General features: G+C 40.0%; 1 protein-coding gene across 1 annotated transcript in view; it reads right to left on the bottom strand.

Moving 5' to 3' along the window:
• The window catches only part of LOC113406200 (cohesin subunit SA-2-like), an 83293-nt gene that overhangs the window by 59083 nt on the left and 7785 nt on the right, over positions 1-16425 (bottom strand). Inside the window, exons 3-8 of the mRNA XM_029911081.1 lie at positions 15108-15281; positions 9500-9584; positions 8462-8608; positions 6379-6475; positions 3608-3684; positions 663-734 (exon numbers count right to left, since the gene is read on the bottom strand). Coding sequence (XP_029766941.1) covers positions 663-734; positions 3608-3684; positions 6379-6475; positions 8462-8608; positions 9500-9584; positions 15108-15157 — 528 coding nt within the window. The 5' untranslated portion in view covers positions 15158-15281. The remainder of the gene's footprint in view (positions 1-662; positions 735-3607; positions 3685-6378; positions 6476-8461; positions 8609-9499; positions 9585-15107; positions 15282-16425) is intronic.

Here is a 16425-nt window from a genome sequence, read left to right as displayed (position 1 = left end):
TCGGTGTACACCTCACTATGGTGATGGGCACATTACAACAACATATATAGCACGATGCTGCAAGCTATTTCTGATATCAAACATCGAAGATAAATAGTTTTTGTTTTTATACATCCTACTGCAATTTTCTTTTTAAAGTTGCAGAAATCTCTATTAGTCTTCAATTTTGTAAAGGATTATTTTAATGAAACCTAAACTTTGAGCCAAATTTCACTTGACACTGGCCCTTCCAAAATATTATCTAAAGAAAATAATTTTTTTAAGGGTGCGCATGGGGAGAACACACACATAAGGAAAGCCAAGTAGTCTAGTGGGGTGATGGAAGAAAGCACAGTTGGATACTGTTCTAGATCGACACATTCCATTCAAACAGATGTTTGAACACCATATGCCTACTGTATCTCACATAGGGCTCAATCCTGCAAGGTAATGAGCATTTTCAACTCTTGTAAAGCCATTGTGTGCTCAGGTTCTTGATAAATGGGGTCCATCATACATCAAGAACATTTATTTATTTAAAGCAATGCTAGTCACACAGCCAACACTACTGCACTTGATTTTCACCACTGTACCATTGGACTGCACCATTAAGTACAATTTTCACATATATGCAGCATTTGAAATCTTTACTTCCAGGATATTCAAGAAATGCAGCTATTTACCATGTCCACTGGCCAAGTAACAGTCAGAATCCAGGGATAGGCCATAAATTTCTTGTATTGCAATCCTGTTTCCTAGAATGCAAGAGACAACATTATAAAAGCTTTTGATGAAACCGAAGAAGTGATTCTGAAAGATTTTACATACATAAAAGTACCAATTGTGTATCATGTTTTAAGATGTCATTTAAACTTGAGACTGTATACATCTCACAGACATGCACACAATCTAATCCCCTTTTATTTGGCTTGTTTTTAGCTAAAACCAATGTGTACTTCAGTAAAAGACATATGCAGTTTTTATTTAAAAACTGGTACTCTTGTAATAACAAGTAGTCAGTGCCAAGTTTCATTTAAACATCATGTACTGAAGCGTGCAAGCTATAATCTTTACTGTTTATTCTGAGAGACAGCATCTGCTTCTCCCTTAGAAATTTAAATATGTATCAATCTGCAACATTCAGTTATTTGAGTCAACAGTGTGCTCTTGTTGCCAAGAAGGCTAACGGCATTTTGGGCTGTATAAGTAGGGGCATTGCCAGCAGATCGAGGGACGTGATCGTTCCCCTTTATTCGACATTGGTGAGGCCTCATCTGGAGTACTGTGTCCAGTTTTGGGCCCCACACTACAAGAAGGATGTGGAAAAATTGGAAAGAGTCCAGCGGAGGGCAACAAAAATGATTAGGGGTCTGGAGCGCATGACTTATGAGGAGAGGCTGAGGGAACTGGGATTGTTTAGTCTCCAGAAGAAAAGAATGAGGGGGGATTTGATAGCAGCCTTCAACTACCTGAAGGGGGGTTCCAAAGAGGATGGAACTCGGCTGTTCTCAATGGTGGCAGATGACAGAACAAGGAGCAATGGTCTCAAGTTGCAGTGGGGGAGGTCTAGGTTGGATATTAGGAAACACTATTTCACTAGGAGGGTGGTGAAGCACTGGAATGCGTTACCTAGGGAGGTGGTGGAATCTCCTTCCTTGGAGGTTTTTAAGGCACGGCTTGACAAAGCCCTGGCTGGGATGATTTAGTTGGGAATTGGTCCTGCTTTGAGCAGGGGGTTGGACTAGATGACCTCCTGAGGTCCCTTCCAACCCTGATATTCTATGATTCTATGATTTGCTATTGTGAAATAGCTGACCCCCAGGAAATGTCCCAATTCAAGGGTAGGCAAATATGTTCACGTTTTCAAGTCAGGGCAAGCCATATTTCAAAAACCTAACAGCTTAATCAGTCAATCCAAGTTTCACATGAATTTAGGCATTCTTTGGGGATTATCATCTTTAAAAATATAGCTAAATTATATTTTGAAAATTCACCACACTCTGGATTCCAATGTCCTTTAGACAAGGCAAAACCCTCATTGATTAGTGTGCATTTCAAATTGCGCTAAAAAGCACATCCGTGGTGGATCTGAAATGGTTTAAACTTGTTTTAATGTTTTCAATCACATTGTATTTTGAAGTTGCTGGGCAGCCCCCTGAGCACTTTGCTGGCAAGAGAAAGTGAGCATTTTGGCCCTAATCCTGCAAACACTTGCTCACATGCTTAACTTTACTACCATTAATAGTTCCATCATTTCAGTGATTTAACAAACTGCTTAACATTGTCCTCGTCCTCAGACGTGTTATCACGTTGAAATCTTTTCTCCATTTCAATGGGACTACTGAAGGTAGCAAAGATAAACATATGTGTAATGCCATGGGAACACTACAGACTTCACATGGCATAGCTATGTCAGTCAGGGGCATGAAGAAGTGTGATTCCCCAATACAGCTGTGCCAGCAGAAGCTTCTGCCATGCGTCTGATGAAGTGGGTATTCACCCACGAAAGCTTATGCTCCAATACGTCTGTTAGTCTATAAGGTGCCACAGGACTCTTTGTCGCTCTGTCATAGATGTTGCTAGAATGCAAAGCTGTGCTTTTATTGGGATAGCTGGTTTCACCCGAGGGGGGTTGGGGATTACTATATTAGAGCAAAGTGCAGCTTTGCTACTATAGCTGCACCAAACTAGGAGTGTTCTGACAGTACAGAATACTGGTATTCCTGTACTGGTCAAGGGTTCCTCTTGTAGGCACGGCCTAGGTGTTTGCCAGATCAGGGTCATTATAAAGTAAAGCACAGAATTCACTCCAGGACAGTAAAAGGTCTCAAATCCAAGATGGATAAAGTCAGACTTTCAATTTACTGGTATCTCAGAGCAGGGGCTTAAGGAGGGATACAAATAAGATGAGGGTGGCAAACTAACTCAGAGAGCAAGCATGGAAAAAGGCACTCAGAGGACTGTGAGATAAGTGGCAAAAGAGAGTGGAGGTTGGCCTCATTAGCCAGGCAAGAGTGAGGGGTGAAGGTGGCACTTTAAAGATACAGTTTTCTAATAAACGTCAGGGAATAAAATATCCTCTCTGGACCATGATCGGACATCATTAATGCATATTATTATTGCTCTCACATCAAAAGAACAGCAATGTAAATTGATATCAACAAAATGGGAAGGGAAAACAGTTTAAGTTCCAACTGACAACTAGTTTCAACAGCTCCCCATCCATCCACATTATGTATTTTTAAAGGCACCTATCAACAAGGTACCAAAGCATCATGTTACCCGCAGCCATGCCAGACTGTATTTATCATTATTAGAACATCTTAAGAGGAAAAATACTATGCCCCCAATTTATTTATTTTTATTGAAGAAGAGCTAGATGCAAGACTTGGGAAGGACGCAGGGAAGCATTATGAAAACACTGAAGACAGGAATACTCTGTTTCAGCGACTGCTTCTCATTCCAGAGGTGCATAAAACCTTTCCTACAGGGGAAGAAAGAGGGAATGTAGGCTTCAATGAGCGAGAGAGAGGTACTAGACAACGAACAGTATTATCCAATTTTCATATTAATAGCTATTGCTTATTCAAATGAGCCATATGAAGCCATCATTTCATGTTGCAATTACCTCATCAAATGTCTCCGTCATTTTTTGCATTACATCACTGTTGCACAAACTTTGGAACATCTCAGCTGTCACCATTCCTAGATAGATGAAATTGAAATATTTGGTAATTAAATGGAAATACTTTGCCATACCATTTATTAAAATTTCAAAAATAATAAAGTCCGTACTATAGTAGTGGCTTTGACCTAAATCCGTAAGTGCCAAAAAAAGTAACCCAAACTGTTCTACTTGTTTTTGCATTAGTGCAGGTTGACAAATAAATAGATTATTTGCAGCTGATAACAGTGCACCAACATTCAGCTTCAGCGGAGGGGCGGGTTCAGTTTGGTGTCAAACTGACACCAATTTCTGTTTGTTCATCCACTTGTATACCTTAAATTCCTGCGTTGGCAATATTTTATGACAGAGGTGCTTAATAAGCCATTTAACAGAACAGACTTTGTTCTGTTCACTGAAGCAGATAAAGTCTACAAGATTCCAACCTGTATATCCAGAGGATATGGGAAACAGACTAAGTTGCCATTTGTTCTGCAGTTGTAGCACCAGAAACGAAGCGTGGTGCATACAATTCAGTACTTGAAAGGGAGATCACTAAGGAACAACTGGGTGCTGCAGAAAGTAACGTTGGTGCTTCAATGGATGGCACCATTTCCTCCGAATCACGCCTAAAGAAACACCTCAATATGATATAAAGCGACACTGTGCTGCAGAAGGTGCTAGATTTCAGATGAGTTGTGAAACTCTTATCCATTGATGATCATGGGTCCCATGTCACTTTTCATAACAGCAGGGGTATTAGTCCCTGGCTCAAGGAGAAATTTCAGCTGCAGAAGTTACATTCTACATTGTATTCTTCTTCACTTCCGATCTGTGACTCTGAAGCTTCAAGCTAGCTACCCAGTTGTCTCTAATAGAAGTTGTCTGCTTTGGAAATAATTATTACTTAGACTCACGATCACCCTGTAGCAAGTAGATAGAAGGAAGAGAGACACATTGTTCCTCAAACAACTGAAATGTGAGACTCAATTTGCTAGTACTTGTAAAGTACTTTCAGAGCCTCAGATAAAAATACTAGGTGAGTGCAAACTAGTATTCTGAAATCAACAAAAAACTTGAACAGTCATGAAAAATATTTTTCTCAAAAATCAGTGATTTTGTAAAGATGTGTGGACACGTTTCAGAGTATTAGAGTGCTTGTTACACAAGAAGGTTGAACCTGCAGCCATTATATGCATATAATGCTCAATAAAGTTAAGGGGAGTTGTGTGCCCAAAGCCTGAAGAATTTGGACACTGACATCCTCCATCATTAATCTTGATATGTCTAGAGCCCATTAAAACAAACAATCCACTTCTGTATAAGTGATCTATTATAAAGGCAATTTCTGTCCAGAAGAAACTGTCCAGCAAAAGGATATGCCTATTGTGACACTCTGTATCTTGGGGGAACACCCTGCACCCCCATGTTCATCCTTATAATATGATTGTGTGGTATCCAATGCAAAGTTTGTCATGTTGGGTGTCTTCGGAAGGCTCATGATGCACTGAGCATTGTTGTTATAGTAATGTTATGTTACAGGTTGTAATTTCATGTATGTAGTTATGAGTCTGAAAATGTATCCTCATGGCTTAAAACAAGCCCAGGCAAAACTCTCTAGGAACAAAGGGGCAGTTCACACCTCATCAGGGCAAGTATGGGACAAACCCAGCCCAGCCTCACAGGAACAAAGGACACTCGCCGAGGCAGCAAAAAAGGATCTGTTGAACTCTCAAGTGAGTCACCCCCGTTCCCTTGGTCAGTCAGGGACTACGATGAGGTAATGCTCACCTGACCCTGAAGGGGGGGGGGCAAAGCCAAGAGGGAAGAAAGAACATGATAAAAGGAAGAGACATTTGCCATGCTCTTCTGCTCTCTTCCACCTTCATCTACAGACCTCACCACCAAGTGACTGAAGCGCTGATCGAAGGGGAGAGTCTGGCTGAAGGGCAACCAGCCATCCTGTGGTGAGAAGCATCTAAGTTTGTAAGGGCACCGAAAGTGTTAAAATCAGATTATAATGCGTTTTGCTTTTATTTCATTTGACCAAATCTGACTTCTTGTTCTTTGATTTATAATCACTTAAAATCTATCTTTTGTAGTTAATACATTTGTTTGTTTATTCTACCTGAAGCAGTGTGTTTGGTTTGAAGCGTGTCAGAGACTCCCCTGGGGATAGCAAGCCTGATGCATATCAATTTCTTTGTTAAATTGGCAAACTCATATAAGCTTGCAGCGTCCAGCGGGCATAACTGGACACTGCAAGACAGAGATACCTAGGGTTGTGTCTGGGACTGGAGATATTGGCTAGTGTCATTCGGTTGTACAATCCAAGCAGCTTACATGCCAGAGGCTGTGCATGAACAGCCCAGGAATGGGGGTTCTCACAGCAGAGCAGGGTAAGGCTGGCTCCCAGAGTCAACGATTGGTGTGACCTACCCTGTTTCCCCGAAAATAAGACAGTGTCTTATATTAATTTTTGCTCCCAAAGATGCGCTAGGTCTTATTTTCCAGGGGAGGTCTTATTTTTCCTGGAGCTTCGGGGCCTTATATTCCGGGGTGGCCTTATTATCGGGGAGGTCTTATTTTCAGGGGATGTCTTATATTACAGCGAGAGGCAAAACTGGAAGTAGGTCTTATTTTCGGGGGATGTCTTACTTTTGGGGAAACACGGTAGCATATCACCGATCCAGATAACACCAGGGGAACATCACACCTATATGATACTGAATTACCTTGACAGCCTGAGCACTGAATGTAGAAGTTGATCAGATCTAGAAGTGCCACATCTCGATCTTGGATATAAGCTTCAATCCAGTCATCTACCACAGACTAAAACAGATTACAGAAGAAGAAAAAAAACAGTGATCAAAAGCTAAACAAGGTGTGATATGCTCCAGCCTGGGAAATTCTTAATATAGTATGTCTTACACTATTCTGTCACTAATAGTTATAAAAAATAGATATCCGGAATAAGTTGTCCACCATTTGGTTATGGCCACAACAGTATGTGTGCACACAACTCCTTCTGAAGCAAAGTAAACTGTTAGAACACTATTCCCAGAACTGCACACTCCCCTATATGCCAGGCTAGAACAAACTCAGGCTATGCTAGAACAAAACAAAATAGCTGCTCTCAAAACAACGTTTATATCAAAATTCTTTCTTAGAGTTTCATAAACAAAAGGAAATAAAAAAGGTAGTTGGGCACCATCACTAATCAATATCATAAATATTTTACAAAATTCATATCATATAAAGATGGTTACCAAAATGTATTTGAGAAGTTTACATATACTGTATCAGCCAATAGAGACAGGGTATACTATAAACACCGGTATTAAAGAAAAACAATCAGCTTTTTATTTTTTTAAATACTTCTATCTAAAGTTTGCCACTTGCTGTTGTTACAGACAGCACCTAAGATGACTATAACAAAGAGATGAGGGAAAAAAAGTTTTACTTTCATTTAATTTTTAATTTCATTCATTCCAAGGCCAGAAGGGACCATTGTGACCATCTAGTCTGACCTCCTGTGTAACACAGGACATAAAATTTCCCCAAAATAATTCCTTTTGAACTAGCGCTTACCTTAAAAAAAACATCCAATCTTGATTTTAAAATTGCCAGTGATGGAGAATCCACCATCACCCTTGCTAAATTGTTCCAATGGTTAAATTACTCTCACTGGTATGAATGACAATTAAGAGTCACTGGGCTAGGGAGAGTGAGAATGATGCTTTAGCCTGGTGGTTAGGACTCTCACTTAGGATGTGGAAGATTCAAGCCCAAACCCTATTCCTGGGACTGCATTCAGTGAAACAGCTTCAACAGAAGAGCCTGAGACCCCCTTCCACATACCAGAATATCCTACAGCTCTGTGGGTAGGGCCCTGACTTGAGAGGTGGGAGATTCAGGTTCAAATCCATTCTCCAAATCAGACAGAGGGGGAAACTGAACCCTGGTCTCCTACATTGTAGGTGAGTGACATAAACACTGGGCTAAAAGTTATAAGGAAAGTAGCACCACCACCTTCCCACCCCATTTTGTGAAGCTAGACCTGTAAGAAAAAGCTATAAACATGTCTTTCGATCCAAAATGGATTTTTTTTTTTATTTGGAAAAAAAAATCACAATTTTCAGATTTAGTTAAACCCAAACCAAAAAATTTTTCCCATTTTTTCTAAGGCCAGTGAACAGAATGTAGTTTATTTGCCCAGCTCTAACTGTAAATTTAAAAAGTGGTGACCCTAAAGCCCTGATTCTGCAAGATGATTAACCTGTGTGGACCCTATGCCTGAAGCCGCCCACTGAAGTTAATGAGGCTCTTCATGGGAACAGAGGTTCACCTTCACGAAGCACTTTGAAAGACTGGGGCCTACAATCCAGAATATATATTAATTAAAAAAGGTGTGGGGGAAGCACTTCTTTGATTTCATAAGGATTTCTTCAGCACAGAAGCAACTTATTGACTATACAGGGAAACTAGGTTTTGAAAAATCAGACGCCTTTTTAGGTGCTTAAATATTGCTTTTGGAGCCTGGCTTTAGGCACCTTTTGTTTGGAAATCCCTGCCCAAGTTTTCTCACTCACTTCTTTCACAATTACAGTAACCTTGTTACTTGTAAGTCTAGGATTAAAAAAAAATTTCACACAAGTGTCATTTTTCAAATTGACTGGATAACAAAGACTACATGAAGACTCAACAGATTTCAAAATTAAACCAGAAATTCTTGAGATGTAATTAACAGAAATCATTATGTGCCCATTTCCCCTCTCAGCAGATAGAATGTCAATTCAGTCCAGGAACTGAAAGTACCTGCATTGCCCTCTTGCCCATGCTGACCACTTCAAACAATGTAACTGCTTCAACCACTTCTCCATTCTGCGGCTGGCTTGGCCTTCTGCTCCTGGAAGAATTTCTTCGTATGCGTGCACACTGTTCTTGGACCTTCCTTTTCCCTCTCTAAAATCATTCAAGAGAAGATGTGTAACCATAAGACAACTAATGGCCAGCCAGACAAATGCAGGCTCCCTGGATGTACAGTGTTCTGTCCTCTAGCAATGTGCCTGTTACTCCCATTACAACATTTCCCCAGGATTTCATAGAAGATATGTGTAAATGTTGTCTGACTGCCAGTGTAGGGTGACCAGAGAGCAAGTGTGAAAAATCGGGATGGGGGGGGGGGTGTTATAGGTGCCTATCGAAGAAAATGCCCCAAATATTGGGACTGTCCCTATAAAATAGGGACATCTGGTCACCCTATGCCAGTGGCAAGGAACTATCAAGTAGGGCAGTATGGGGATGGTATAAAGAAGAGGATATGCCAGGTGAAGCTTCCTTTTGCAAGAACATCCTTAAGTAGGAGAGCGTAACTGGTGAGCAGCTGCCAAGTGGTTGCCTCTGAAAGGGCATGGAGCAACAATGATAGTTATTTCTGAATGAGGGTTTGGTAAACAAACATGGAGGCTTGCCTACTTGCTTGCAGGATAAGCACTGCATTGGCATTAATGTTAGCTGCACATACTGTGCATTTAAGGAGGCGTATATCCCAAAGAGGGTTGCCAACCCTCCAGGATTGTCCTGGACTCTCCAGGAATTAAAGATTAATCTTAATTAAAGATTATGTCATCTGATGAAACCTCCAGGAATATGTCCAACCACAGTTGGCAACCCTAATCCCAAAGTGACTTGACTGTGACTCCTGATGCCAACAGAATTTTGGATCAAACTAGCCAGGGAACGAGAGGTGAGAGGCTCTTTATCCCCATTGTCAATGCCATGCAATATCCCACCCACTTTTATCTTATTCAGTGTAACAGGCTACCAATTTATATAATGAAAGCATGAACTCACTGGGGTTTGCAAGTTGCCATTCCTCAGACAGCTGCCACTCTGTACAGTGGACTCAGGCACAGTTTCATCATGGATAGCATTTTCTCTGGTGCACAATAAACAGAAAATATTGAAGGGTATATAGGACTTCTCTTGTGAACAAACTGATCTGCACCCAAATCACAGATTTTCAATGTCCCCACAACAGGCCAAGTGGATTTCAGAGCACAGGAAATTAAATATTAAGGGGTCAACATTTAGGAGGAAGATAAAGCGTACTCGTGGTCTATTTTACCTCTGCATAATCTGCATGTTGGATTTTGAAGCCGTTTGATTAATCTGCTATGAAATGACATCTTTTCTCAGCATTTTCCACACTGAACAATATGCTTTAGCAAAGGCCATTTCTAAGCTGTCTTAAATGAACTCATTGCCTACCAGCAGACAAGGAAAGATGGGAGAAAAGTTAATAGGTACGGTAACCACTTTTCATTCTATAATTATGCCTAATTTGAAATTAACTTTTAATCATAAAGAATAGGGAATCCAATTATTTTTCACAACTAAGAAAAGTGACTACTTAATGGGGAACAACATTCATGGAGAATATCACATCAGTGACAAAGTCACTATCAGTGGTATGTGACAAGAGTCCCATCAAAAGTATCTGAAATTTTCAAGATTCATGGATTTTTTAAGGCCAGACAGGACCATTAAATCATCTAGTCTAACTTCTTGTGCCATGGGCCACAGACTTTCATCCAGTTACTCCTGTATTAAGGGCAATAAAATACAACAGTGAAGCTTACTGACTTGTTAATTTCCTTAGAACCCCTACATGGAGCAAATTTGCACCCTGCTCCTTCAACTAACTCTGCAGAACAAACCCCTGCAACTGCATAGAGGCAGTTGAAGAATTGAGGGTCCAGTGTATTTTATTGGTGATAATAAATGGCAGGTTTTGTTGAAACACTTAAATTTACTTTTGGACCTACTGGGCTGCTTAGTATCAGCAGAATTAGGCCCTCAATGACGGTCACATAGTTTAAGTATCATTCTGCATAACACCCATGTCCTACAAACATTTATGCACGGGCTTAAGTGAGTAGCTACATTGGTTTCTATGTGACTTCTCACCATAGTAAAATTAAAAATGTACATAAGTGTTTGAAGGATTGAGTGCTAAAACAGTAATCCAGGGTGAGTAAGATCTTAGGTAAATTTTACTAATTTAGAAGAAGTTTGACTGTAGAGAGATGGATTATAGGTAATAGCCAAGTCAGGCTGCTACATGCAAGAATTATTAAATGTTTCTCTTTGATTTATTATTTTCTGAGCTGCAGACAGTAAGTGGCTCAGCCAAATTCTGTTTAAACCATTCTAGTTCAAAACTGCAGAAGTTAAAAACCTAAATATACATTTAGCTTGTTCTTCCAACACATACTCTTTTTCCTGATCCCAGATGGATCTTCCCAGACATTAATCTTTTGTAGCCCACTAACTAATTAAAAAGATTCAAGATACTGTGCTTTGTTTTGTTCTTCTACATAATTAATTTCTCTCTCCCTTGGTTTTGAAACTGGGTGTAACATTACATAGCTAGGCTAACACGTTCTTACTTGTGCTGTTTTACTAGACCACCACCACAGGGCGTAGCCAATCACTTCACTACTTGCCCAACCCATTTTCTCACAGTTAAAATACTTGTTATAATGCTCAATATAATTTTGAACTATTGCCCCCCAATTCTTCCCATATAATGTTACATCAATATATTTGTACCATTCCATGGTCCAAAGATGCCTAGGCACATTTCACAGCTGCTATAATCAAATCCAGAAGTAATACAGTTCTTAAATTATGGGAAAAGTAAAGATCTCATTGTAAGACAATTCAGCCCAGGTCTTGTCTGAGCATGCAGATTACTACTTCTAAGAACTGTTTAGTATTCAGATCAACTAGAACTTTATATCATGCAGATCTTTCCCAGGCACCTCACGGAAGCCTGAAAGGTGATCTACAAATAAGGCTCATATGGGAAAATTATCTCTGAATTCAATAGTGTTACACAAGGGATGAATTTGGCCAATGGCATTTACTTCACAAAAGTGCCATAGGCCTTCCACTAACTAGGCCATGAGGAGCAGCCATGCAAAAAATACTGAAGCTCCAACATTTTAGGTCACTTGAAATATTGGGTTGCCTCTGTTCCCACTGCACTATGATGCCACAGAAAGCACCATGCTGTAATATAACCCCACCAACCTAGAAAGAGTCAGTAACATATCTTTGGGCATATTGCTCTGTTTTTTAAAAAATTATTTGACAAGAGCAAATTACATGTTGCATACTTTTCCTTCCCTCCTCCTTTCTATTATCTGTAGGGTTTCTATTTAGATTAGAAATTCTTTGGGGCAAGGACCCATTATCTTGTATGTGCAATAGGCTCCTTACAGATCTCAACGCATTATACAAATGATAAATTTTAAAAACACACCCAAAAAACACACAAGGAGAGTCTTACACATGAGTCATATTAGGAGAGTACCAACTGACCACAGCAGAAGTCAGAAAGAATACACCTCAGGATGAGGTAGGAAAACACCCTCTCATTTAAACAGCAACCCAAAGAATCAGTAAGTGTTCACCATCCCACACCAGGTACGGATTGGTATTAGTTCCAGAAAGATGATAGCCTATGTTCAAGCTCCTCTAATCTGCTTCCTGCCTTTCTTTATCCTTCAAGGAGGCCTGGAAAATCTCTCCCATTCACCAGATGTTCACACAAACAGTTTGCACACATTAATAAGGGACACAATCTCACATACTGCTGGTCTCCAGGTAATTCCTTTTCCTCAGAAAGACCTGGCCACTCTGGCTGTACTTCAAGTGGATAAGCAGTCTGTAGCCTAAGCTTCCCCTTTCCCTCCCTGCTCTTCCTCTCTCTCCCAGGCAGACTGATATCCGGTTCCTTTCAAGAATAGTAGAGAGCTTCCCTAAACCATCTCTCAAAGCCTGTTTTTTTTTTCTTTTTATATCTTAATCCCATCCTACTTATTCCCTTCAGCCATAGGATCCTCACTCAAATCTTGACATTTATGGCAAGTGTTTTGGTCTTCAAGGGAACAGCAAAGAGCAACATATCTGCAGGCCACAGTAGTCTCTTTCTGCCTGGCCCAATGTGGGGTTTATACACCCAAACACACAATAAAGATAGAAAGCTATATCAATCAATAACCACCATAGTTTTCGGTTTTTTTAAACCAACATTTGGATTGTTTTATGAAGCTATGGTTCTTCCTGATTGATGTGGTTATCTAGCTTTATCTGTGTTGGGAGCAGCACATAATCTACTTTTTAGTTTCTTGAATTGTTCTGGCAGTCTTATTGTGCATCCCTTAAAAAAACATTTTGATCTTTTTTAATCCTTATATAGTTTTTCTCTGTGATGGATTGCGAAGCTCCTCTCTTTTCAATTGTTTTTGTTTATTTTGGTACAAAAATTCCAAACTACAAATTAAGGCTAAGGCCGAGATCCTACAAACTCTTAAGCACATGCATAACTTTTCTACAAGACTGCTCACAAATAGAGTTATGTATATGCTTAACTATCCACAGGATGTGAGCCGAAGTAATGGAAACTATACCATATGGATCCATTTAGCAGACACTGCTGAAGTAAATGAAATTTGCCTACATTAATTTTATTTGCACATCTTTAACTTTCTTTGAACATATGTTATAAGCTCTATCCTGTCTCACCACAGCTGTATCGGAGCAACTTGAGAACTATTATACCTGGAGTTACCAAGGAAGAATGACACATATAACATAAGAATGGCCACACTGGGTCAGACCAATGGTCCATCTAGCCCAGTATCCTGCCTTCCAACAGTGGCTGGTGCCAGATGCTTCAGAGGAAATGAACAGAACAGGGCAATTATTGAGTGATACATCCCGTTGCCCGATCCCAGCATCAGGCAGTCAGAGACTTAGGGACACTGAAAGCATGGCATCGCATCTCTGACCATCTCAGCTAACAGCCATTGATGGACCTGTCCTCCATAAACTTATCTAATTCTTTAATACAGTTACAGTTTTGGCCTTCACAACCACCCCTAGTAATGAGTTCTGCAGGTTGACTGTATATTGTGTGAAGAAGTACTTCCTTTTGTTTGTTTTAAACCTGCTGCCTAGTAATTTCATTGGATGACCCCTGTAATTTTCAGGATCACCTCTGGAGACTTTTTTTTAAAAAGGCATCACATGAATTATCCTTCAATCAATTGGTACAGAAACTGATTTAAGTGATAGGTTACACACCAGGTTAGCAATTTCATATTTGAGTTCCTTCAGAACTCTTGGGTGAATACCATCTAGTCCTGGTGAGTAATTACTGTTTAATTTATCAATTTGTTCCAAAACCTCCTCTATCAACATCTCAATCTGATACCTCAGATCTGTCCCCTAGAATTAATGGCTCAGGTATGGGAATCTGTCTCACATCCTCTGCAATGAAGACCAATGCAAAGAATTCATTTAACTTCTCCACAATGGCCTTGTCTTCCTTGAGTGCTCCTTTAGCACCTCGATCATCCAGTGGCCCCACTGATTGTTTGGCAGGCTTCCTGCTTCTAATGTACAACAGAAGCCCATTTAACCGAGCCTCCATTATTATCCAGCTCTCCATATTAACTGAACATCCAGCACACAAACAGGAATATGGGAAACTGACATCACCTCCATGACACCACTACTTTTTAGCCTTGTAAAAGGACTGTGACTACTAAGCGAAAACACGTATTACTGTCAATGGATGCTAAAATAGAGATTATTAATAAAATAAAAAAGGAGAGTCACTGACAAAAATAGCACAACAGTATAGAACTGGAGAAAACACAGAATCAAACATTAAACACAATGCCAAGCAAATTCTTAAATACAGCACGAAGAATTCTGATCTAGGTGAAGCCCTTTATCAGTGGTGAGAGAGGAAGGCATTCCTATTAGTGATCCTTTACTATGTGAGAAGGCTAAGAGCTTTAATCAAGCTTTAGGAGGAGATGCTGGTTTCTCTGCTAGTCAGGGATGGCTCAGTCAGTTTAAAAAGCGTGACAACACCCAACAACGAACAGTCACCAGGGAAAAGCTGTCTGCCGATTTGGGAGTTATTTCTGACTATCAAAAAAAATTGCAAGGTATCTTAGCCAAGCACAACTTGTCACCGGAACAAGTTTATAACTGTGACAAGACTGGCTTGTATTGGAAGATATTGCCATCAAAAACACTTAATACCAGAACGTAAAGACCTGTGCCTGGCTACAAACAAAGCAAAGAATGTTTAACAATCCTGGCTTGTGCTATTGTCAGTGGCACACACATGCTCCCATTGACTGTCATTGGTAAAGCAAAGAATCCATGTGCACTTTAAAATGCACTCATGGATGCTTTGCCCGTCATCTACAAATCACAGGGAAAAGCACGGATGGACAGTGCTTTGTTTCATGATTGTTTTTTTTAAAACTTTTGTACCAAGCATATGGGTTCATCTGAATGAAGAAAACATCCCACCAAAAGCTATCTTACTGCTAGACAACACACCCGCTCACCCTGACAACGGAGGGCTTACCTCCCAAGATGACCCGATCTTCTGTTTTTTTCTCCTTCCAAACGTAACATCTCTTGTGCAGCCTATGGACCAAGGAGTGCTGGAGAGTCTAAAATGGCACTATAAATGGCATCTTCTTAATCAACCACTGATGTCTGATGAAGCATCTGAGAATGAAGGCAACATGTTGCAGCACTGGAAAAAAATCAGTATCGAGAATGCTATATATGGAGTTGCAGAAGCCTGGAAAGACATCCCTGGGTCAAGCTTACAAAAACTGTGGAAAAATCTGTGGCCTGCAGTTATTGCTAACACTTAGGACAGTGAACTTGCAGCTGCAACAGCAACATTAGCAGCTGAAGAAGAGATCAATGCATTTGTTGACCTCCTCCACAGACTTCCTGGCTGCACAGAAGTTGACAAACATGATGTTGCAGATTGGCTTGAAAATGATTGATGCTAATGACCCTGGCTATCAGTTACTGGATGATGCCGAAATCATGCAGACTGTACACTACAGGCAGACAGTGATTATGAAGCTGAAGATTCTGCCAAGGAAGAATTGACAGAAAAAATTTCTCACTGCAATTCTGCAACAGCAGGAAACTTCTTCCTTCCGTACTTGACGCAAGAGCCCGGTACTAACCCCACTGAACTGTGGTTAATGAAGCAACTTTGTGATCGCACAATGAAGAAGAGAACCTCTCATCTAAAAAACACTGTAAAGAAGGGGGCTATGTTTTAAGGCTTGAATTTATCATTTCTGCATTTTTAAAAACTGGTACTCTTCACTAGCAATAACTGTTCGTGCAGGCAGTAAATAAAGAAGGGAGCTATGTTTTAATGCTTTGTAATTATCATTTTTGCATTTTTTAAAAATTGTACTGTTTGTGATGTTACGAGTAAACATGCAAAACAGAGATGGTGCCTTCTGTAACATTAGACATAATGTTCAGGGTTAATGACTAAAGAGTGTAAAAATGATCAATACAACTTGTTAAATACTCATGTCGGTTTTCCTGTTAATAAATGAACAAAACATTGTTTGTAAGAACTAACGGTTTGTATATACTGTTAAATAGATTAAAAGGGGGGTATGTTTTAATGCTTTTTCTGGGAGGGATCAGCTGGTTTAAAAGCAACTCCGCATCTTAAAATAATGGCGTGAAAGCTCTTTGCCCATTCTCCTGATTATCTGAATTTTTGATTCTCCGATCTGGTCCTCGTCCCAATTAGATCGTTACATTTTGCTGTTAGTTTTTGTGTCTTTTGCTAGTTACTTCTAAATGGATTATCTCCTCTCAGATACATGTGTGCAACCCCCATTGATTTCAATGAG

This window comes from Terrapene carolina, unplaced genomic scaffold, assembly GCF_002925995.2.
Source record: "Terrapene carolina triunguis isolate 2854851 unplaced genomic scaffold, T_m_triunguis-2.0 Scaffold23, whole genome shotgun sequence".
Lineage (NCBI taxonomy): Eukaryota > Metazoa > Chordata > Testudines > Emydidae > Terrapene > Terrapene triunguis.
The sequence above is the reverse complement of the archived record's forward strand: the minus strand, read 5'-3'. Positions and strand labels throughout refer to the sequence as shown.